The sequence below is a fragment of the Sporothrix brasiliensis genome (genome assembly GCF_000820605.1).
Source record: "Sporothrix brasiliensis 5110 chromosome Unknown Cont15, whole genome shotgun sequence".
In the NCBI taxonomy this organism is placed as follows: domain Eukaryota; kingdom Fungi; phylum Ascomycota; class Sordariomycetes; order Ophiostomatales; family Ophiostomataceae; genus Sporothrix; species Sporothrix brasiliensis.
The window spans coordinates 664,438-687,506 of record NW_024467134.1 but is presented as its reverse complement, the minus strand read 5'-3'; the positions used below and the strand labels follow the sequence as shown (position 1 = coordinate 687,506).

At 57.0% G+C, this 23,069-nt stretch overlaps 8 protein-coding genes and 1 non-coding gene across 9 annotated transcripts; 2 read left to right on the top strand and 7 right to left on the bottom strand.

Moving 5' to 3' along the window:
• Positions 1 to 3,085: 3,085 nt before the first annotated feature.
• On the top strand, positions 3,086 to 7,024 carry SPBR_05513 (MutS2 protein; the record flags this gene model as incomplete). The annotated part of the gene is made up of 3 exons (XM_040763777.1): positions 3,086 to 3,571; positions 4,124 to 4,345; positions 4,487 to 7,024. 3 exons carry the CDS (start codon positions 3,086 to 3,088, stop codon positions 7,022 to 7,024), a joined length of 3,246 nt encoding a protein of 1,081 aa, XP_040622002.1.
• Positions 7,025 to 7,655: 631 nt separating this feature from the next.
• On the bottom strand, positions 7,656 to 8,665 carry SPBR_06072 (large subunit ribosomal protein LP0; the record flags this gene model as incomplete). Its single annotated transcript, XM_040764334.1, has 2 exons — positions 7,656 to 7,662; positions 7,734 to 8,665. The coding sequence occupies 2 exons, from the start codon at positions 8,663 to 8,665 to the stop codon at positions 7,656 to 7,658; spliced, it is 939 nt and encodes a 312-aa protein (XP_040622001.1).
• A 478-nt stretch (positions 8,666 to 9,143) lies between these two features.
• SPBR_05766 (tRNA methyltransferase) lies at positions 9,144 to 10,986 on the top strand (the record flags this gene model as incomplete). Its single annotated transcript, XM_040764029.1, has 2 exons — positions 9,144 to 10,537; positions 10,611 to 10,986. The coding sequence occupies 2 exons, from the start codon at positions 9,144 to 9,146 to the stop codon at positions 10,984 to 10,986; spliced, it is 1,770 nt and encodes a 589-aa protein (XP_040622000.1).
• A 638-nt stretch (positions 10,987 to 11,624) lies between these two features.
• Positions 11,625 to 13,211, bottom strand: SPBR_05860 (uncharacterized protein; the record flags this gene model as incomplete). Its single annotated transcript, XM_040764123.1, has 4 exons — positions 11,625 to 11,959; positions 12,037 to 12,876; positions 12,950 to 13,019; positions 13,176 to 13,211. The coding sequence occupies 4 exons, from the start codon at positions 13,209 to 13,211 to the stop codon at positions 11,625 to 11,627; spliced, it is 1,281 nt and encodes a 426-aa protein (XP_040621999.1).
• Positions 13,212 to 15,068: 1,857 nt separating this feature from the next.
• On the bottom strand, positions 15,069 to 16,118 carry SPBR_06058 (uncharacterized protein; the record flags this gene model as incomplete). Its single annotated transcript, XM_040764320.1, has 1 exon — positions 15,069 to 16,118. The coding sequence occupies one exon, from the start codon at positions 16,116 to 16,118 to the stop codon at positions 15,069 to 15,071; it is 1,050 nt and encodes a 349-aa protein (XP_040621998.1).
• Positions 16,119 to 17,566: 1,448 nt separating this feature from the next.
• Positions 17,567 to 17,872, bottom strand: SPBR_06291 (uncharacterized protein; the record flags this gene model as incomplete). Its single annotated transcript, XM_040764553.1, has 1 exon — positions 17,567 to 17,872. The coding sequence occupies one exon, from the start codon at positions 17,870 to 17,872 to the stop codon at positions 17,567 to 17,569; it is 306 nt and encodes a 101-aa protein (XP_040621997.1).
• A 45-nt stretch (positions 17,873 to 17,917) lies between these two features.
• Positions 17,918 to 19,018, bottom strand: SPBR_06036 (uncharacterized protein; the record flags this gene model as incomplete). Its single annotated transcript, XM_040764298.1, has 1 exon — positions 17,918 to 19,018. One exon carries the CDS (start codon positions 19,016 to 19,018, stop codon positions 17,918 to 17,920), a length of 1,101 nt encoding a protein of 366 aa, XP_040621996.1.
• Positions 19,019 to 19,522: 504 nt separating this feature from the next.
• SPBR_05898 (protein kinase) lies at positions 19,523 to 21,011 on the bottom strand (the record flags this gene model as incomplete). Its single annotated transcript, XM_040764161.1, has 5 exons — positions 19,523 to 19,734; positions 19,798 to 19,966; positions 20,040 to 20,332; positions 20,406 to 20,740; positions 20,809 to 21,011. The coding sequence occupies 5 exons, from the start codon at positions 21,009 to 21,011 to the stop codon at positions 19,523 to 19,525; spliced, it is 1,212 nt and encodes a 403-aa protein (XP_040621995.1).
• A 1,065-nt stretch (positions 21,012 to 22,076) lies between these two features.
• SPBR_09473 lies at positions 22,077 to 22,148 on the bottom strand. The gene has a single exon. It is a non-coding gene; the product is annotated as a tRNA-Glu (tRNA).
• Positions 22,149 to 23,069: the final 921 nt, after the last annotated feature.

Below are 23,069 nucleotides of genomic sequence, written 5' to 3'. Positions count from 1 at the left end.
GAGTTGCTGCGGTGTTGCTAGTTTTGGTAAAGATAAACAGAGATGGTAATGCAGCGTGAATATGTCCAAGAGAGAAGGATATGAGTATCGAGAATGGTGTGCGAGCGAGTATCAGGAAACGGAAAATGGGAAGCAGGATAGTTAGAGAATTAGTATGGGGAGTAGACGAGGGGGGAGGGGGAGAGACATGGACAGGGTGTGTGACAAGTATGAAGGCTGGACAGAAACGGTCTTATAATGTGTGTGCCTGTGTGTTCCGTGTGTTCCGTATGTTCCGTGTGTTTCGGGGGGTGTGCTTCTGTGCATGTGCCTGTGCCTGTGCCTGTGCCTGTGCCTGTGCCTGTGCCCGTGCCTGTGTGTGTGCGTCTCCTCCTTCGCTGTGGTCATCAGCAGCTTGTGGTTATGCGGTGACATCAGCACCGGGCATCTAGGATATTGGATGGCTTCATGATGGTCAGGTGCGGCAATACCCTGGAAACTCGAGCTGGTTGTGAAGACGGGCAGATCAGCATAACGCACAGGAGAAGGAAAAGGAGACGACGACGGCGGAGGAGCAGGTCGACACTCCGGGAAAGCTGTCATCGGTTGTGGTGTGAAGAACTGCCTGTTTATACTCGATCCACTTTTGTGAGGTCACCTCCCAACAGTATCAAGGCCAGAGAGTGCCTCTGGGAGCATCATGTTGAGCTGAAAACATCTGTCGATTGGTAGTGCGAGGCCAAGTTGGCCAGAGGGGGCGCAGCGAATAACGGGAGGCGTGACAGACGACAAGACAAGCGGAATGGCCTGAGCCGCTGTTGGGTTAGCCCGCGGGCCTGAATCGGTCGATGCTGGAGCTAGACGGAAAGAGGCACTGGGGTTGGGACATGGGAGTGACTGACAAGAATGAAAGTACGATATGTGTCATATACCCTGTCATGTAAGGAGATTCATATACATACTGTACTCTCATGTGCATCAGCACACACGCCATGTGAAGGCCGCGTGCCCTTGCATTTGTCTGAATCTCAAAAACTTTTGACAATCCCATGCTCCCCTGCGGCCATGTCAGCCCTCTTTGGCATATGCACAGCGCCCTGCAGGGCACACGAGCTGCTCTAACGGGCATTTTGTCTTCCGGGACTCTGGCATTTCTTTGATTCGTCTTGTCACTTATCACATTGAAGAAACATTTCCGTAGACAGGGAGCAAAACAGCCTAGGAACGGGTGTGTCGGACTAATGAGCGGTTCGACGGGAGCTAGTCGGCGAAGAAATGGTGCCACTTTTGGCTCGTGTCATGCCAGTGTTTGGGGTCTATGGGCAGAGCGAGGGTTTCCAGCCTCATCCAGCCAAGTCTGACAAACACGAGCCTGACCCGCCCCAATTAGGACGTGGGAATGTGGGATGCTGGCTGGCGAGGAACGAGGGCAAAAGGCAGCGGATTTGCAAAACATGCTGACGTTGAAGATTCAGAAAACGGAAGACCCTTGCGTCAGTCGCGTGGGTTCTGAGGCCGTGTTAGTAGCCGTTTGATTAAATACCACATGGAAAACACGCCTTTCTGTGCTGACCTGACACACCTGCATTTAAAAAGCCACGCATTCCTGGTCTATTTCTCGATGGATTTGCTTTCTCGTCTGATTTTTGTCACTAGATTTGCACGTCCCCTTGACGTCGTCGTGGATAGGACAGCCTGTTGAGCCGCGCGGGCGGCGCATGTGCGGTGTTGTTACAGTCTGAAGTTTTGTGCGCGCGTGTTACGGAGCGTAAAGCCCGAGGACTACGCCCGAGGAGCACCGCGTGTGCTGCGGTTTGTGGTGCTGGGCACGAACATTCGTAAACTGTCGTGATGTCGACGTTGGTGAAGAATGTAGAAGCACGTGCCCGTTGTGGCCAACTCTTGCCAAAAAGGAAAGCAGTGTTCACACAAAACTCACGGACAAGGAAAGTGCAACCGTCCCCCGTACCAAGCCCCTGGCTATCACGCTCCGAGTCCGTCGCACCTGCCTTCTGATCCGCGCAACTGGAGAGCGGGTCGTTTTCTCTCCTCTCGGTCTTTTCGACCACCAGTGCATCTACGGATTCTTCAGATGTCGGGTAACGGACGCTCGTCATTTTCTGCCTTTGTGTTTACATCGAGTCTGTCCAAGTTGGCTTGCAGGGCGTTGTGAACAGGCCACTGTTTGGGAGTGGCGTGCTCTTTCCCCCGAAAATAGCAGTCGTTCTTGCCATCCGTGCTAGCGCCAAACATGCACGGTCTCCGGCACTGTAGAAGGCGCCAGGGGGAAGGCGCCAGGGGGCACACGCCAACTTCCAGCCTCGGCCGCGCCTCGTCGAAGCTGAACTGCCAAAATTACGGCAAACAAACGATGACGCGTTGAAAACGTAAACATCCGGCCATAATAGCACCCATTGTCCCGGCCACCACGAAGCACAACTCCAGACCGATCGTCTGTTGGCACCAGGACGTTTTGCTTGCCCCTTTAGCTAAATGGGCTGGTAGCTTTGGCTGTCCGGTTGGGCGCATCGCACTGCGACCTTGTTACATCTTGACATCGCGAGATCACGCTGTGGGTGCCACTGCCCTTGTCCATCACCGCGAGGGCGGTCGGGACAATATTTGATCCCCGGATCTGTTGCCACAACCGTCTGGGCTGCCCTGATTGAGGCGTTTTGTGGACCCGAGGTCGCGTGTTGACAGGTAGCGTCCCGGTCGTTGTTGACTTTGTCCACGCCTCTGCTAGTTTTGTCTTCTTTGATGTTCTCCTTGCTCCTTGGCATCCCTGCTTTATCTCCCCACCCACGGGTCCTCCTCCGCTCGCTCCCGACGTCCAGCCCTGCGCTGATCTCCTTTTGTGGCCCCCTCCACAGCTCATATCTGGATATATTCAGACTCGTCTGGGAGAGGCAAACAGCCCACATGAGATACACGAGGCATGCGGCTGTGCTCCATCTACCAGCGGCCATGGCAGCTCCAGCAACGTCATCACCAGCAACATCTGCGCCAGCTTTGTGCTCGGAGAGAGGCAGAATCGGCTAGCCTGTCTCTAAACCGTTCGCGCTGTATAGCAATAGGTTTCTCGACAGCAGCGGTTCCCGAGACCATGACGACAACGACACGATCATCATGCTTACAAAGACGACCTTTGGCTTGGCCAGCGGCTCGTTTTGCTGCGTCTGCTGTCTACCGAGGGTCCCTATCGTCCGATCCCAGGCCCGAATGCCAGACGAGAGGCAAGAAGACCAGGACCGTCGTGCGTTTCGAAGATCTGCCGCAGGGCATCGTTTTGCCCGCCGCACCAATTGGGGCGAACGAACGTGGCACCAGTGCTAGCAATGTTAGTAATTCGAATGCCGGCGAGGACAGCCAGTCCAGCGAGACCCCCAGTGCGGGCCCAGACACGGGTGGCCCTGCGTACCCAACGGTCATTCTGCAGGCCCGCCGCAACATGCACAAGTTTGCCAACTGCGTGCTGCTGACCCGCGTGGGCGGCTTCTACGAGCTGTACTTTGAGCATGCACAAGAATACGGGCCACTTCTGAACATCAAGGTGGCCTCCAAGAAGACAAACGCCGGCCCTGTGCCTATGGTATGTCTTTCTCCTCCCTCCTCTGACTTTCTCTTGCGTCTTGTCCCAACTCGTCACTCTTTTTGTGCCCTCTTACCCTCGCACCTTTGGCCATCTCGTATCATGCATCGTATCATCCTGCCCTATCTCACAACGCTCTGGACAACCCCGACAGCGGAGAGCCATCTCACGCAGACACTCCTTGTCCTGATGTACAGTCAACCGGCTGCGTTGGTATTGCATCCTCTGTCCGCGCGGCCTTGCTCCTGTTTTTATTTTGTCCCACACCACCCCTCCTTTTCTCGTCGTATTTCTCCATTTTGTCGTTCGGTTTTCCTGATATGATCGCCGCCGATAGTTGTCATATCCACTCTCCACGGCCCGCGCACACTGTCTTTGCCTTTTCCCTCTGCTACTGTTTTTTGTCATCGAGTGTTCCGTTATAACATTCGATGTTGATTCCGTGTCACGCCCACCATCGTTTGCGTCTTTGATTCTATTTTCGTTTCGTTGGCGGTCTCCTTGACATCTCGGCTCTAATCATATCCGTAGGCAGGCTTCCCCTTCTTTCAGCTGGACCGCTTCCTCAAGGTCCTCGTCCACGACCTCAACCGCTATGTAGCCATAGCCGAGGAGTTTCCCAACTCAGCCGCCGACAAGGTCAAGTCGGGCGGTCTGATGCATGACCGCCGTGTGGCGCGTATTGTCACGCCGGGCACACTCATCGATGAAAATTTTATGGACCCCTACACAAACAACTATGTGATGGCCATCCACGTCGATGCGGTGGATAGTGTCAGTGCCAGTATTGGTGCTGATGCTGGTGCAGGTGCTCCTGTCAATGTCCGTACTGGTACGAGTGCCCGCCCGTACGACGGTGATGCCACTTTGTCAGCCCCGTCTGCAGCCCAATCTCCACTCTCCCTCCTGTCACAGGGGACCCTGACGTCTGCGCCCCTCGCGTCTGCGTCGCCCAGTTTGTCGTCTGTGGCCCTTGGCTTGGCCTGGTTGGATCTCTCGACCGGCCACTTTTATACGCAACCTACGACCCTGGCTGCCCTGAGTGCGGCCCTGTCACGTGTAGCGCCCCGTGAGATTGTTTTGGACGAGAGGCTGCAGCTGCTGCGCCGTCACGGTCACAGCGACAGTGACAGTGGGAGTGGGAGTCCAGTCCACCCGCTATTTTCTATCATAGACGAAGACCGCACCCAGCAGCAGCAGCAGTTGATCACGTATGCCTCGGCACCACCAACAGCGGCCGATGAAACCGGCAGCGAAGCTAGCCATGACCGGTCTGCACTGCTGTCGGACTGGAAGCCGGTGCTGGAGTCGGAGATCCCGGCTCAGACCGCAAAGGACTTGACGGGCGATGAAATTTCTGCCGGCAGTTTGTTGCTGCACTATGTCAAAGACCGGTTGCAAGGCCTGTCCATGAAGCTGCAGCCGCCCGTGCGCTATGAGGGCATGCAGGTCATGACCATTGATAAGAACAGTATGCGCTCTCTCGAGATCAAGCAGACTGTGCGTGACGGCTTCTTCCGCGGCAGCCTGCTGCATGCCATTCGCCGGACGGTGACCAAGAGCGGCGCCCGTCTTCTCAACGAGTGGCTCAGTGCCCCCTCTACCTCTCTGGATGTCATCGTAGCACGGCAAAATCTGGTGTCGCGCTTCGTCCAGGACGAAGACCTCCGCGACGGCATCACGCAGCTGCTCCGCCGCAGCCACGACTCGCACCGCCTCGTCCAAAAGTTTGCCCTCGGCCGCGGCGACCCGGACGATCTCCTCGACCTGGCCAAGACCATTACGGCCACGGACGACATTGTCGGCCTGCTGCGGCACGCGCAGCCCATCCACAAGGACGCCGTCGATGAAGAGACGGAAGAGAGCCTCGAGGCCATTGCCGGGCGCATCCAGCTCGAGCGGCCGCTAGCGATTGCCAGACGCATCCGCGACTCGGTTGACGAAGAGGGCCTCATTCACCAGCATGAAATGGACGAGAACGAGGCTGACGCCATGATGTCGCTGGCTGAGGAGGTCGTCCAAGCGGAGGGCTCTCTGCAAGAAGACGGGTCCGTTTTGCGGCGCAAGGGCAAGGATGCGAAAGCAGCCGCCGCAGCAGCCGCAGCTTCCGAGGCAGCATTAAGCGGAACAAAAGCCACGGCCACGACGAGACGGAATAAGAACGCGTCCATCCGCGATTACTACGGCGAGGACAACGAGGCATGGGTGATGAAGCCGTCTGCTAGTAAGAGTTTAAAGATGCTCCATGCACAGCTCGCCGACCTCAAGCGCGACCGCGAAACCCTGACGGACGAGCTGCGCACACGTCTTGAGGCGCCCAGTCTGGTCCTCAAGTGGACACCCGGCTTGGGCCACATCTGTCACGTTCGCGGCCGCGACGCCAAACGTGGACGGCCCAAAAAGGAGGAAGACGGGCCCACGACCATCTCATCAAGCCGCACGACGCGGTCGTTGCATGTGCCCGAGTGGACGTCGCTGGGCCAGAAGCTCGACCAAGTACGCTTCCACATCCGTGCTGAAGAGCAGCGCGTCTTCCATGCGCTGCGCGCGGCCGTCGTACGGAGTCTCGTGCCCCTGCGCCGCAACGCCGCCGTCCTCGACGAGCTCGACATTGCCACCTCATTTGCGCGGCTCGCCCTCGAGCAGAACCTCTGCCGCCCGCGCCTGCACCGCGGCACATCCACGGCCATTGTCGGCGGCCGCCACGCCACCGTCGAGGGTGGCCTGACGGAGCAAGGTCGCACGTTTACACGAAACGATCTCATGCTGGGCGACGGGGCCGAAGGCGGCGCCTCGCGCATTTGGCTCATCACGGGGCCCAACATGGCCGGCAAGTCGACGTTCCTCCGGCAGAACGCCCTCATCACCATTCTCGCGCAGATCGGCTGCTACGTGCCGGCGGACTACGCCGACCTCGGCCTCGTGGATGCTCTCTTTAGTCGTGTCGGCTCGGCCGACAACCTCTTCCGCGACCAGAGCACATTCATGGTCGAGATGCTCGAGACCGCGCACATTCTGCGCCAGGCCACGCCGCGCAGCTTTGTCATCATGGACGAAATCGGCCGCGGCACGACGCCCGAGGACGGCACCGCCGTGGCCTATGCGGCGCTGCACCACCTGGTGCACGTCAACAAGTGCCGGGGCTTGTTCGCGACGCATTTCCACGGGCTGGCCGACCTGGCGGCCGCGGACGGCATCGCCGCTGCCGCCGCAGACGCCAACGCAGGCACGGCCATGCCACGCTCGTTCCCCGTCGAGCTGTACTGCACAGACGTGGAAGAGGACGGTGCTGGGGGGTTCGTCTACGTGCACCGGCTGCGCAAGGGCATCAACCGGCAGAGCCACGCGCTCAAGGTGGCACGTCTGGCGGGACTGCCAGACCAGGCGATCCAGATCGCACAGCGTGTGCTGGCCAAGAGCGCTGTGCCTGCACAGGGGACGCAGTGTGAATAAAGGAATGGGATCTACGGACAGGAAAGGCAAAACAATAGAGGTTCATGCATGGGCTACGGCATGCCTGATTTGAGTTGTGGTTTGGTTACGCATTTACATTTGTTGGATAGAAAAGTCGTGCACGCATTGAGTGTCCTGTTCTTTTCCAAATGTTAGTCATTTGATACCCTGGAAGTGTAGATATACATGGTATATCATTTGTTTCAAAAACAGAATATCCATCAACCAACAGCACCCGAGGAGTATGTTTAGTGTCTCATAAAAGTGATGGGTGTCTTCAGAAGTAAGACTTCAGGGTTAAAAAGCTCGTTGAATGATGTTTTGGTTCTAATCCTCGACAGAGCTCCCCGGTACGGCTGGCAGGATATGATAAAAGAGGGGAATAACATAAGGGAAACAAATGCGCTTACCATTTGGGTTGGGGAGAATAAAGTGCTTTTGCTGCTGCCGTCACATACACGCAAAACGTCACAGAAGAGAGCCATGGGAACAAAAGTTGGTTGAGGTTTCAATATTTTCGGATTTTTTATATTCGGGGATATAAAGTAGCTTTTTTGTTGATGGACAAAGGCCCAGCGCCGAGAGACACTGACCCTCGACAGTATCAGGATCCAGGAGCATGGTGTGGCATTTAGTCGCTGGACACAGGTTAGCAGTGGGTTCGAACAGATCAACCGGCACGACGTCACGAAACAGGGGGAGGACATACAAAAGACCGCCGAAACCGCCGTCGGAGTCGGACTCCTCGGCCTCCTCCTCCTTCTCCTCGGCAGCAGCCTCCGCCTTGGTCTCCTCGGCCGCGGCGACAGGGGCCGCAGCGGCGTAGGCCTCGGGGTTGGCGATGCGGTCCTTGAGCTGCTCAATCTCGGGCCACGAGATCTCGGTCTCGATGGCAATGGCCAGGACGTTCTTGTACGAGTTGACCAGCGAGTGCAGGACAGAGGGCAGGGTGGGGAAGTTGATGGCGAGCGAGACGCAGGCAATCGTGGTGATGGCCGACGAGAAGGCGCCGAGCAGCTGCTCCTCGCCAATGTCGAGGACATCGGGGGAGAAGGTGTTGCCCTGGTCGTAGACCTGGGAAATGCCCATGCCGTAGGTGAAGGGCGAGATGTTGAGCATGTTCAGCAGGGTGGCCTCGGAGGGGCCGACCTTGTTGCCGCTCTCGACGAGCTTGAGGTCCGTGGTGATCTCAATGGTACCACGGGCAATCTTGGTGGGGACACCGAGGGCCTGGAAGAAGGAAGTCTTGCCAGGCTCCATGCCGGTGTTGCCGGCGGGGACCCACACATCGACCGGGGCGATGGCGCCGGCACGGGCAGGGGCCGCGACCTTGTTGACGAGGATCTTGTCGCGGATGGCCTTGAGGTCGCCGTTGGTGAAGACGAAGCCGATGTTGCCCTTGACGAAGGGCAGCAGGCGCTCGTACTCGGGGGTGTCGTTGACAAAGGTCTTGAGGGCACGGCGCACCATGGTGTTCTTGCCCATCAGGACCACGCCCTCGCCGCGGAGCGACTGGCGGATCTCGTGCATCTGCTGCGAGCTGACATTGTCGACGCTGACGATGAGGATGGACTGGTACGTCTCGAGCAAGCCCTTGAGCTTGTCAAAGTAGCCAGCCTTGTTTGCCGATTTGCCCCCCATATCTTCTTTTGTTACGAAGGCAGGATGTTTAAGGGCAAATGAAATGTATTGTTCGTGGAAGGGGACGGGGGGTCGGTGGTGGTGGAAAGTGGTGATGATGAAGCTTTCCAAGATTTTTTTAGGACGCCAGCCGCGCCTTCTCGAGATGGTATTCCACCCCCAGCCTGCGCCTGCCCTGCAAAGCCCCAAGCTGTCGCGAAAAAAATTATCGGTCGGCGCTAGTAATATTTTTCCTGTGGGATTTCTATGTAGGGCTTGCTAGTTTCCATATAGGGTTAGTGCATTGTATTATGTCATCTTTCAACCCAGTCACATGTTAGTTCACGTGTGACCTTTAAATGTGGGTCCTCTCAGTCGCTTTGTGAGGCTCGCAATTTTCACGAAAGTCACTTATACACGTCGATGTCGCAAACGTTCACCAGATCTCGGCGGCATCTTGTCAATTTTCACCATTGACAGCTTGCCAAGATCTGCCGACATGGCCGTTCCATTCCACCGCCTTAGGGTATGCGGCAACATCCTGGTCGGCGCCCGGGGCGCCAGCATCCACACCTTCAACATCACGGACGGCTCACATATTGCTGCATGGCGAGTGCCACAGCCAGCAAGCAAGGAGGAGGAGGAGAAGCAGGAGGATGAGGGTGTACGTCCGCCATCAGAAGATGCCGGTGAGATTGAGGGTGGCGACGATGTGCCCCCGTCAAAACGGAGACATGAGACGGAGGCCAAGGACAACACAAACAGCCAGGAGCAACTACCACAACAAACCAGTGCCAACGGCAACGCCAATGCGAACCCAAAAAAGAAGAAGAGCAAGTCCAAGTCCAAGCAGGCGCCGGCCAGCTCGGCCAAACCCCAAAAAGTGGCAGCCCTGCGCACAGCTGACCTGCCGGTCGTCAGCATCCTCGAGGCCACCGCCGATGGGCGTCATCTCGTCGTCATGATGGGCCATGACAAGACGCTGCGCGTGCTGGCACACGACCTGCAGGGCCACCTGACGCAACTCAGCGCACGAGTTATGCCCAAGCGCCCCTCGGCCGTGGCATTTACGGCCGACAACCAGACGATTTTGTCGGGCGACAAGTTTGGCGATGTCTATGCGCTGCCCCTGATCGAGGTGGAGAAGACGGAGTCTGAAGTGGCAGCGGCCGAACGGGCGGCGAGAGAACAAGAGGCGGCCGAGCAAAAGGCGGCGCAAGAGGCCGCGCAAGAGGCCATTGTCGCGCCTCGACGCCTCGAGGCCAACAAGTTCACCGTCCACACCAAGGGCAACCGCCAGGCCCTCGAGAACCAGCGCCGCCAAAAGGAGCTGCTCATCAAGCAGGGGCTCGACCCGCAGAAGAAGGATGCCGAGGCCAGCGCCAGCGAGTACCAGCTGCTGCTGGGCCACGTGTCCATGCTGACGGCCGTGGCGGTGGGCGCGGGTTTCCGGGAGGGTGAGCTGCCGAAACAGGGCGGCCAGGGCGGCCCGCGCGTCCGACGTCCCCTCATCCTGACGGCCGACCGCGACGAGCACATCCGCGTGACGCGCGGCGTGGTTGGGCCGACCGCGGCCACGAGCCAAACCCACGTGATTGAGACGTTCTGTCTGGGCCACACGTCGTTTGTGAGCCGGCTGTGCATCCCCGCCAGCCGGCCCGATCGTCTCGTGTCGGGGGGCGGCGACGGCGAGCTGCGTGTGTGGAACTTCTGGCCCGAGGGCCGGCTGGTGGGCACGGCCGACCTGGCGGCGCCGGTGGCGAGCGTGGCGGGTGCCGAGGCCAAGGTGGCCCTGTCCGGGCTGTACGCGTTGGGGTCTGGAGCGGCGCGTGGTCCCGATGCCATGACGGACGACGTTGCCGCGGACGCCTTTCTCGTGGCCATTTGCGAACGGTACGTTAAGCTTCACCCCTGGCAGCCATCATCCGTTTTGTATTTGATTTTGGTGCATGCACTAACAACACAGAATCCCCGCCCTCTTCTTCTTTCGGTTGGCGGCCGACGGCGCCACGCTGGCGCACACACAGACGGTGCAGCTGCCGGAAGGACAGCTGCCGCTGGACGTGGCCGAGGTCGGTGACGGCGAAACCCGTCGGCTGGTCGTGGCAGCCGCACCGGCTGAGGAGGATACTTCAGCAGACGCGTTGGCAACCACACCCCTGCTGTCGCTCATGAGCACAAAAGAGGGCTGGACGGTGGCCGAGACGTCGCCATTTGCCGCGCTGCCGCCGCCCACGGTTGAAGACGACCCAGACTCGGCCACCCTCGACCATGCTGTCCTGCGGAAGCTGCTGCTGCACAGCAACGAAAGCCTGCGCAAGGACAACGAGAGCGAGGAGTAGTTGGAGGAAGTGCTGCAGCATTCGTCATACCAATCAAGTTTGGGCATCATCTAGCGTTTGGCTTTACAAGAGACTTGTCATTGGAAGACATGAGTGAGCGTCACAGTGCAGTTCGTTACAAGGAACGTGTAAAGTATAATATGGTTTCAGGCCTAAATCATTGTAAAACGGGTGTAAAAACAAATGCCGTCTATGGAATCCTCTTAAACGCCAAAAAAAGAGCAAACTATAAAGAAGAAAAGGGCGAAGAAGATAAAACGGAAAGTCAGAAAATGAATGGGAAAAAGAGACAACACAACGTAATAGAACGGCAAAAACGCAAAGAGTATAAGTCGTACCGGTCCACGGACCACGACCCTTGGCCTCGTTCTCGTCCTTCTCCGGTTCCCACATCATGATATCATGGCGTGGCAACCACACGCCACACGCACATTTCATTCCCACCATTGTACACCGCCCATTCTGTCACACTCCAGCCCCACGCTCCAAGAAAATGCACCATCTTTCGTTCTCTCAAAGTCATCATCATCCATGCTATATTTTCGTTTTCTTTGGTTTGCATATATCTTTCGGCGCAGTTTGTAAACAGCAGCAATCGGCCAGGGTCGATGCACGCGCCCAGCCGCTCCCACCTTCGCTTACTGCGACGCGCACTGCACGCGCTCGGCCTGCGGGTGGCCGTCGTCCTCGTCGTCGGACATGGCGTTGGGGTTGCTGGCACCCGCAAAGCCGCGCGCGCTGCCGCCGGCGGTGGGGTCGACGTCCTCGAGATCGGCGGCCTCGGTCATAGCGTCGGTCGGCGGGACGTTCTCGACAGCGGGCGAGGGCAGCAGGCTGCGGAGGGCCTCGAAGGCGGCCGGGTCCTCGGTCCAGTTCTTCTCGGGGAACTTGACGTTGAACTTGATGTACAAGTTGCCGAAATCGTGGTGGCGGTACGTGGGCATACCCTGACCACGGACCATGCGGACAGCGTCTAAGCCGGTTGGTTAGCATGGGATGGCACTACGCATGCACGTAAAATAGGGGAAGGGGGGATGGGTCTGAACATACTTGGTGAAATGGCCTCGCCGGGCAGAATGTCGACGGACAGCCACCGGTCGTCGAGGTGCTCAATGTAGATGGTGCCGCCAGCCAGGGCCGTGACGAGCTCAATGTCGCAGTTGTACAGCAGGTCGTCGTCGCGGCGGGTGAAGCGCGCGTGCGGCTTCTGCTCGATCTCAAAGACAACGTCGCCGGCCTGGATGCCGGGGGCCTGGTCGCCCTCGCCGCGGAAGTCGACGCGCGTGCCGCTCTTGACGCCACGGTCGACGTGCACGTGCAGGACCTTGCGGTCGACGACCGTCTTCTTGCCGTTGCAGTTCTTGCACCGGTCCTTGTCCTTGATGATCTCGCCCTCGCCGTTGCAGTCGGGGCAGGCCGTCTGGAAGCGCTGGATCATGGGGCCCATCTGGCGCATCATGGTCTTCATGCCGTGACCGTCGCAGCCCGGGCAGACGCGCACGGCGCCCTCCTTGCCGCCGCGGCCCTCGCACTTGGGGCAGATCACCGACCGCTGCAGGGCCAACTTAGAGACCTTGCCGCGGTAGATGTCTTCCAGGGAGACCTTGTGCGTGTGGTGGATGGTGCGGGCCTTTGGCGGGCCGCGCGATTGCATGCCGCCGCCGCCGCCGCCAAACATGCCGCCAAGGCCGCCGCCGAAGCCCTGGCCGCCGAAGAACTGGGCAAACAGGTCCTCGGCGGCCATGCCGCCGCCGCCGCCGGCACCGCCCTCGAGGCCGGCCTCGCCATACTGGTCGTAGACCTGGCGCTTATTTGCGTCGGACAGAATCTCGTAGGCGTGGGAGATTTCCTTGAACTTCTCCTCGGCAGCCGGGTTGTGTGCGTTCTTGTCTGAATGGGGACGTTAGTCAAGCGTTCTGGACAAGCGCATAGTTTAACAAGTATATTCCATAAGATGACATACCAGGATGGTGTTTGAGGGCGCCGACACGGTATGCTTTTCTCAGCTCCTGCTCGGTAGCTGTTGGCGAAACCTGACAATGAAGTTAGTAAGAGAAGAGGCACGGTTGACCAGAGACCGTAAGAGGCAAGATCAGCAGCCACTGCCCCAAGACAATCCTCAAGACAATAGAGTCCCTCGAAACGTGTCTGGGCTGCGGGCGCACTGGCATATGCGGGCCAAAACTTACGCCAAGGACATCGTAGAGTTTCGTCTCGCGAACCATCGTGGCGGATGTGGTGGGATTCGGAAACCGAAGGGGATATTATTACGGGACAGAAGGGGTATCGAAACGAGAGGAGAGTCGTATCGCTCGTCGCTGTATGTTCGCTTTATCTCAATGAGTGGAAGGTCTGATTCGTCGGTTAGTATCCGGGATACACGTTTTGTTGGATCTTGAAAGGTGGAAGACGAGATCAAGACTGAGGCATGTGGTATAAGACGAGAAAGACAACAACACGAGAGATCTAATCTAGTGAGGCGAGGAAAAGGGAGTGAGAAGAACAAAGGAGAAAGAGGCAAACGAAGGTGCAAGGCTTATCCAAGCAACAGACAGAGGGGGAGTAAACGACGGAAGGCGAGGAAGGATAAGAGCAAGGGCCGGCGGCCATACAAAATATGACTGCAGAACAGAAGATCAAAGGCAGAGGAGTTCCAGAGGAGGGGTGCCGGAGTGAATGAAGGGCGCCAGAAAGGCAGAGAATGTGCTAGCAAGACGACGCAAGCCGGAAGTGTCTCTCGGTGGGGCGTTGGGCATTGGAATGCGATACTCTGCACTCTACACAGAAGCAGAGACGGAGGGCGGACGGCAGACGAGGGCAGAGGCTGAGGGCAAAGACGGGAAGACGCAGAGAGGAGCACAAGGTGCACAAAGAGCAAAAGACTCACTTGGTGATAGTTGCGACGCCAAAGTGTCGAAGAGCTCGAGACGATGTGCAAAGGTCGCAGAGGGCGGAGAGGACGAACGACAAAAAAGCACGGAAAGAAAAGGGAGGCCTGGTCGAGGAGGAAAAGGGAACACGACGGGCTGGTTTTGCTGGAGTATTCGTTTTTCTTCTTTGGTTTTCTGTTTTCGGACTTGGAAGTTGGAAGTTGGTTGGCCGTTCTGGGCAGGGCGTCCGGAAAGGTTTGCTGGGGAAGGCGCGGGCTGTGATAGGCGCAGGAAACCGTGGATGCAGGCAGTTGCAGGCGGAGGAAGGAGAGCCAGGCGGTCAGAGGCTAGAACGGCTGAAATTGCAGGGCGTTCCTTCCGGCGTCGTTCTTGTGTCTGCACGCCGACCAGCGCTGTATTTCTCTGCCAATAAATCTTGCCTCTGTAAATGTCGCCTACAAACTGACAAACACCCTTCTCATGGACGCCTTCTTGCGATTTCTTTGTCCATCGGACGGATTCTGCATTCTGCCAGGGGCAAAGAGGCCGCGGTGAGGCAAAGAAAAAACTAGAAGTCTCAAGATAGGCTCCGAATGGTCGGCTGCGGCCAGAGCGAGCGGCCCAAAAGTCCCTGAATGCGCTAAAACAGTGAAAGGAGAGCCTAAAACTCTTCCGAGGGAGTGTCATAGTGGAAAGCGACCTTCCATGCAGCGTCAGAAAGTGGCGCCCCAGCCCCGCCGATGGAAAGCAATGGAAGCTCCTGGAGTGGTTGGGAAGCGCGCTAGCAGAGGCGGCATGAAGTAAAGGTACCTCTGTCATCTACCTATATATGCGGCATCGTTCGTACTAGTACATTACTGACTTACACGCGTTGAAGTAGAGGTACATATTCGCATCATTTTTGCCGGCTATTGTCGGTGCGGAAAGAGTACCTCTACATCACATGCAAGGCTGTGCTTAAGGCTGTTAAAGGCATGATCACAAACACGGTTCACGATGTTTTGTCAAGATTGAATATAATACCAAGAACAATATATTAGCGTAGAGTCAGTCAGTGCAAATCAAAAAAAGTACAAACAGTCTGCAAGGTTGTAAATAATTATCAGGCGGGCAAAAATCGATCGTCAACTCATACACCTCAGCTTGTCAGCGATCGTCCAACACCATCCATCGGCCATCAGCGACGCCGTCGACTTCGACTCTTCCACGCAGCTAGTAGTCAAATGTCTCGCCAACCAGAGTCTCGCTCAGCGTCCACAGACGCGCCGCCAGCTCGGGGTCCTTGGCGTAGTCCAGGATGCCCGTGTCCACGGCCGACGACGAGATGGTCGCGCCACTCTGGCCGGCGAGCGCGGGGTCGTACGCCGCCGTGACGTAGCTGGCCACGCTCTGGGCCGCCGAGATAAAGGGCGCCGCCGGGTTGAGCGAGCCGTCCTCGAGCAGCCAGCCCAGCGACTTCTGCACCGCCTCGGGCACGTAGCGGCCCAGGCCCGTGGTGCCAACGGCACCAGGGTTGACCGAGAAGGCCTCGACGCCCTTGCCGGCCAGCTTCTGGGCGAGACCGACGGTCAGGAGCATGCCGGCCGTCTTGGACTGGGCATAGGCGGCAAAAGCGTCGTAGGCAGCGCGGTTGGCCGGCGTGTCGTCGAGGACGCTGGGGTCGTCGAGCGCCCTGACGGGCGAGCCGAGGTACCCGCCCGACATGACGGACACGACACGTGCACCGCCGGCGGCCGTCGAGCGGCGCAGGGCGGGGACCAGCAGGTTGGTCAGGAGGAAGGGGCCAATGTGGTTGGTGGCAAACTGCTTCTCGACGAGCTTGCCGGCGGCGTCGGGCACGCCCTGGTACGTCTGCAGCATCATGATGCCGGCGTTGTTGATGAGAACGTCGAGGGCCAGGTCCGGGTGTCTCGCCGTCAGATCGGCGGCCGCGGCGCGGACCGACGGCTGGCTGGCGAGGTCCAGCGGCAGCGGCTCAATGGCCGTCTTGGCGGCGTCGAAGCCGGCGTCGGCCTTGAGGCTGGCAATGACCTCGGCGATGGCGTCGGGCGAGCGCGAGGCGAGGATCAGCAGCTTGGGCGCGTGCGCCGCGACGATGCGGGCGGCCTCGGCACCCAGGCCCGACGGCGACACGCCGGTAATCAAGACGGTCTTGCCGACCATGTGGTCGTGGAGCTGGGCGGCGATCTCGTCCGAGGTCGCAGTGCTAGCGGCGCCGACGTCCAGCTTGTTGAGGTCAGCCGTAGCAACGGTGCCAGACATTGTTGATATTTGAGAGGTGGTGATGGGACGGGGTTATGGTAGTGGGTCGAGTGATCGAGGGTGCAGATGCAGACTGTTGAGATGTCGAGAGGCGGTTGAGTGTCGCGAGTGATGTTGTTGGTGGTGATCAAACTTTTCGACATCAACAACTTCGACGGCTCCTCCCTCTTTTATAGACATTTGTCGCTCCTTTCCCGACAGCGTCTCCTACCATTGTATCATGATGACGACAGGTTTTGATGATGAACGATTGAAAGACAATTGACAGCGGTGATGATGGAGGACAACGACAGTGCAGGAGACAAAAGTGATGTTGCCCGGTCAAGGTGGTTGAGAAAGGCTGTGCCGCCAGCGCCCATATCTTCCACAGCACTTGCTGATGTATCACGGTCGTGATGGCGCCAAGGAGAAAGCGACATGACTACATGCCAAAGACCAGAAAGAGACACTGCTTATGGTCTGCTTCTTCCGCGTGCTTTCCAGGCCGCCAAAGGCTGCTTGGAGTCAGTAGGGCGGGCGATCATGGCGTCAGCCGGGGAACGTGGCGTTCTTAAGCTTCAACGGCAGATCGTGCGGGCGTGTGAATATGAGGCTCCGGCAGACTCTAGCACTTTGTTGATGACGACAGATATCAACTTGGGAGTGTGCAACCGACAGTTCCCCACGCAATCCCGCCGAATCAGCATTCCAATGTGGCGTGCCTTTGGCTGTCTTGTCCGTTTTCTGCTGACGCTGAAAAGTGGGTCCAGCCATTCTGCTGATGCTGATGCTGATATTGCTACCGTATGAAGTGCAAGTGCCCGTAAAATCCATCAGATGTGGCTGGTCCAGTGCGGTGTGGCTTGACGGTGTCGTTTGATCCCCACAAAATGTATTAGACGTATTCCACAATATTAATAGCACTTGCCCTTTTTGGGTGCAATCTCAAGCGCATCGTCAACAAAACATCACGAGAATCCGCGAACGAGTTGACTACCATTCTGCCGGCCAGCAGTTCCTATAGCCCATCACGGTCTTACAGTTAGAAGCATTATACCATCTACGAGAAAGTTTTCAACGTCTATAGTGACATCCCAGCACGTACCCATCCTTGTCGCCCACCCAGCAACCAGAATGTAGGTGTTCCCTTTTCCCATCTCAAATATTAGCGTCGTCCTTCAACTCCTTCACACCCCTTTTTTGTAATTAAAAATCACACTGCCCCACGAAGCCTTCATCTGAAACTTTTTAAGCTCCTCGTCGCCCCCCAACGATGTGCGGCATTAGGGTCCGTAGATCATTCATGCGATCTATGGGGTCCGCGGTTGGTGATCCAGAAAAATCGATTGTATGGCTGCGCATGGTAAGCAAGGGGTGGTGTGAGCAAAAGGACTTTATCATGCAGATTCTTATCTTAGAGTAAAGTGGTGTCGCTGTGAGTTGCCTCCCGTTGGTTCATATGAGAGCCATTACGCCTCTGCCTTGGCAAGGAGGTAAGAATCCCAAGAATCCTCATAGTCTGCGAGCTGGGATGCGGTAAACTGCACGTACCGCTCCATCTCCGCCTTGGCCTCCGGGGGCAGCTCTGGCGGGGACTCGGGCCGGTGAAACACAGCCCAATAGATGCCGTCGACGTGGTCGGAGTTGTTCAGCGCATAGTCGAACCAGACGCGTCCCGTAGTCCACGAGTCGTGCATCAGAGTCGACAGCGGCGTCTGCCCCGGCGGCGGCGTCGTCGTCGTCGTCGTCTGCCGCTTGCGTTCTGCGCGTCGCATGGCGTCGAGGAGCCGCTGGAGCAGAGGCTCGTATTCCCGCAGAAATCAGGCGAAGTAGCCGCGGTCGAGACAGGTGCTGGGCAGATAGCGGGCCAGCCACAGAGGCGGGTCGCTGGCGAACTGTGCCGGCATGCCATTGGTGAACTCGAGGTCGAAGACGCCGGTGATGACCCCCGTCTCGGGATGGACCGTCATATTGCGGGTGTCGAGGTCCGGGTTGAACGCGCGGAAGGGGCCCAAGTTGTCACCTGGGGGGCAGAGCGTAGGCGTCGCAAAGAGCTGCTGGAAACGGTACCGGCCCTCAAAACGGAGGCGTGCAATCGCCTCCGATGTGTCCGGCTGGTGGTACGCGCCCGGCTCGTTTTCGTTGTCATTCGTCTGCGGGGCGTTGATGTTGCGCAGCGTCCAGAGCTGGGTCGACTGTTGCTGCGCGACAAAGTCGAGGTACGCCCTGGCGCTGGTGAACGGCTCCGTCGGCCAGTCGTCGGTCGGGTAGTTGGGAATCCCGAGGGCGTTCTGGTGCATGTCGATGGTGAGCGGGGGTCTCGCAATGGTCCGTGTCCTTGGCCCCGTGGGCGTGTCGTTGGCGACGGACCCAATCGCCTCGAACTGCAGATCATAGAGATCAAGATGGAACGACGCGAGCTGCTGGAGAATGATGGATTGCAGCTCATCAGGAGGCCCACGCGCCAGGACATCGCGGAGGTTGTCACCCTCGGCCCAGTCCATCAAGATGTAGGGAAGCCGGAGAGGCGACTCATGGTACAGCTCCTTGCCAGAGCGGTACACGCGAGGGACGGGTATGCATGTGTCCTTGATGCGGATGCGCTGCATCCAAGCGGCTTCATTCATCATCTTCTCGGCGGCGAGCGCAGCGGCCGAATGGCCGGGCTTGGCGACCTTGATGGCGACATCGCCGCCACCGGACGCAAATCGGAAACGAAACACTCGGTTGTAGGAACCTCCGTACGTGTCGTTCTCGACGAGCTTCGCGGGACCACGGCCTTTGACGTGATCGCTGACGAACGCCTCCAGAATGCGAAAGTGGCTTCCCTCGAGGCGGCCCTTCCACGCATCGTACTCATCCGTGCCTTTTGCGTAGAACAGAGCATCATAGCCGACCTTGAGCGAGGGTGTCTTGTCCATCTTGGAGGATGCGATGGAATTGGGCAGACCAGACCGATCGATATGGTGGTTGACAAGGTCGAAGATATATGCACGTGTCGAGAAAGACTGATGGACGTTGAATGCTGTAGACGCAGACAGTTGGTGGAGGACAGAGAGGGGCGAGGTCAGGCCAGATTTGGTTTTGTTTCAATGAGCCCTGCCCAGTGACCCAACCGCCACATTCGAGTGGGCTGTACTTGCTGAGACTCTTGTCCCTTGCCTTCGGTTCATGCAGCCAGGTCATTCAGGTGCATTGTCGTTTTTACTGTCACAGCGATGCTGTCCCAAAATAACTCAAATTTGAGAAGGAATATTTTCATGATGAACATCCTGTCCTACAACACCTCCGCCTACGTAACCGGCTCTCTAATGCTAACAATCATCGTACGGGGAGCCTGCCCTCCCCTCATCGTGAACTTATGCTTCGCACAAGGTGCAAAACCAAATCCTTGACCTTTAGAATATCCAACTTTTTCACCTTCTTCACCTGTTGCTCTCTTTCTCGTCTGCATTGCTCTTGCCTTGCACCCAAGGATGAGAGAATGCCTGGACCGACAAGGGGCGGTCCTCTGGCAGCCATCGAAGCAGGGACCGTACAAAGTCAACAAACGCAGTCTTTTCGTTGCCCTGCAGCTTCTTTGCCAGCGTCTCGAAGCTCACGCCCTCAGGCACGGCTGGCGACCCAATCCAGTTGCCTAGAAACATACATGAGTCATTGTGGCTCCCACGAGCAGCGGTGGTTCGTAACTGTCACATACCTTGATCGTCCCAATACTTGGATGTTTCGGACGTCTTTCGATTTAGAAACTCGATGGGTGGTGGCCCTAAGAGAGCCACCATGTTGGCAAGGTGGCGGGCATTGCTCTGCTCCCGCGATTCATCGGCCTCTAGCTGAAATAGAATGTCGTCTTCCACCAGATTCCACGCCTTTAGGGTTGGTGATTGTCAGAACACGTCATATCCGTGGTGTGTAAGGAGGCCAGAAGAGGGTGCGACCTACCAGAACACCCACGTTCCACATATCGATCTTCTTGTCCCACGGCATGCCGAGAATCACCTCGGGGGCCCGAAAGGGTGCCGGCATGGCGATTCCTTCGTGTCGAGGACCAATGCGCGCTTGCCCCATGTCGCAGAGCGCCAGAGGGCCGATACTGTCTACGACACCGAGACTTGCATGGATCACGGTGCCATCGACATACTTTCTCCGCGACGGCGTTCTTGCTTCGAGGCTGGCAATTTTGTCAAACACAGCCTGGTCCATGACGCCGATCAGCAAGTTGTCGGCATGGAGGTCTTTATGGTTAGCAGGAGCATTAGAAATGTATCATTTCGTGTCCGAAAACGTAAGAAAACGAAGAATTGGTACCTGTATAGATGACGTCGGCCGAATGCAGGTAGTTGATGGCCAAAAGGACCTGCTTGACAGCCAGCCGTGCCATAAGAGGCGACAGTACGTTGCCGGGCCGGTAACGGTACTCGCCCAGGGTCACGCCGGCAGCCGTCAGGACAAGCACCTGATGTGTTCCACTTCCATCCGGCCCTTGCAGCTCAAACGCGTCCCGAAGCTCGCAGATGTGCTGCTTGCCGGGGTGGTTTGGGCTCCCGTGCACCGTCAAGTGGCGGTACACGTCCAGCTCGCTCGTGCGATACTCTTCTGGCATTGTGTTGACCTGGATCTTCATCGCCCAGTATGTGCCGTCCCTGGACAAAAGTCAGCGCGACAAGATAGGAGACAGGAAGCCATCGTCAGGTCGGTGACAAATACGCACTGCAGATCTTGGGCCAGCCAGACAGTCGAGCTTGTGCCGTAGCCCATCTTGGCCCCCAGCTGGTACCGCCCGTGGATGATGTCGCCATTGCGCGCCGGGTAAAACGCCTCGCGCGTGTAGTGCGGCAGAGCCTCTTCCTCGAAGGCGGTGGAGGCGTCCACGGTCTTGTAGCCTTCGTTGGCGAAACTGCGCGGCTTTGGCATCGTTTTGAGATGTGACTACGGCGACAGATGATAAAACGGGGATGAGGAACTGTGGGGGGAAGGGTGGGATGCGACCGACGTGAGCCCCGTTGGCCGGAGTGGTGTACAGTCGCTCCGATGGCCACAAATAAAACGATTGGCAAAGGGAGCTGTTATTTTTCAAGGAGTTCGCTGTGGCATTAATACTCGGCAAGCACCGAGCCACCGTCCGCGTCAAGGTGATGACTTTTGCAGTTCCCAAGAAGGCCGATGCTGTCGTTTGCTGGCCAACGTGACTCATTATTGAACACCTGCTCATTAAAGGAGAGGCATGTGGCCATGTGTGTGCCTGACGTCTATTTTGGAGCATGGCTGATTAATTAGTCTTGAGTGCATACAAATTACAAGTATGTCGTACGAAGACGTAAGTACAAAACTCCTCACTGCAAGCGCCATAAGTAGCGGCCCGGCCCAGCGAAATGCGGGGACAAACAGCGCTTTCAGGCTTCCATGTCATTGCCATCTCACTATTCCAATGCGCCAAATGTGCCTGACAAGTCGGCCCCCTTCAAAAACTGGCATGTCCACCTCGTATGGTTTGTGACAATCCCTGCATTTTCTTTGTTCCTCCGTCCACTTCCACACCTTGTCTCTCACCTGTCTTCCTTTGACGTGCATCGCCACCTACCGAGTGTTCATTTCAGTTCATTGGACCTGCAAGTCGTACTTTCATCGTTTATCGGAGATCATGATGTGGCCAAAGCTCAACTTCTGTGCGCATTGCAGCCAGTACGATCTGCTCGGCATTGAATTCATTCATTACTTTGTCAAAACCTGGCTCTTTGGATCTTCACGTCAATGCGAAACCACAGCTTTCGGACGCAGCTGGTAACCTTGTCGATAACCTGGTTCACCAGCCGCTTGACAGGGGCCGCGGATTAATGCCTCGTGGATATGAGGCTGTGCAAGCAGAGCAGATGGAAAATAAAAATAAAACAAATAATAAAACAAAGAGAGAGAGAGAGAGATTGTTTCCTCTATCGCAAAAGAGAAATAAAAAAGAAATAAAAAAAGACAAAATCATAACTCCGATACGGGGAATCGAACCCCGAGCTCGACGGTGAAAACGTCAGATGTTAACCATTACACCATATCGGATTTAGTCGCTTATGGGATTTCGCCCCGAATGGTAATTATATAGCAAAGCGCGCTAGCGAGACGACGAGGGAATACTAGGAAAATTACGAGGTGACGTCAACCGCCCACGAACAGAAGATGTGAAGGGCTACAAAAAGGTTAATAAGCTCCGATATGAGGCTTCGAACCCCAGCTCGAAGGCAGAGCGTCGGATGTTGGCCATTACACCATATCGAATATGGAAGGCTTGGTTTGGTGGGTTCGTTGGATGCTCAGCCGGCGCTTTGATCGGCCACAAAGAGTCTATTGCCGGGGAGAAGCCTGATGATGTCGAGTTTGCCTCTCCTCGTCGTTTGGTCAATATGCCAACTTGCACACGTCCCCGGTGTCGGACGCAAGGATGGTTTCCTTTCTGAGACTGTGCTTTTTTTGTTTTCCTGTTTTGCCTGGATAGCATGCGCACAGATCCTGCGCTCCCACATATTCAATGCTTCAATGCCCCATGGTGGAGGAGATTGTGTGGCACACAGACCACGAAACGCAGCAAGACATACAAACGACCAAAACGGATAAAACATAAAACGCGAAAAGAAGGAAAGTATGCAAACGCAAAATGGCGGGGACAACAAAAAAAGAGGCTTGTGCGCCGCACATATTGACGGCATTGAATCGGGATGGCACAACTTGATATCCTGACAAAGAGCATCGTCGATCTATGTTGCGTTGGACCGGGACACGACTCAGTCTGGTTAGCCACCGACCACGAGGGTGTGCAGATGTGCAGACGCAACAATGTGTTGGCGGTACAGCCGGCGGCTATGGCAAAAAGTACGATGCTGCGGCCAGTTTGTGAGACATGCGTCGTAGGTTTTTTGGGGTGTCTCCCTGAGGGGAAAGAGAGAGTCTACACCACCTTTGCTCTGCATAAGGTTGCCCCTCCTG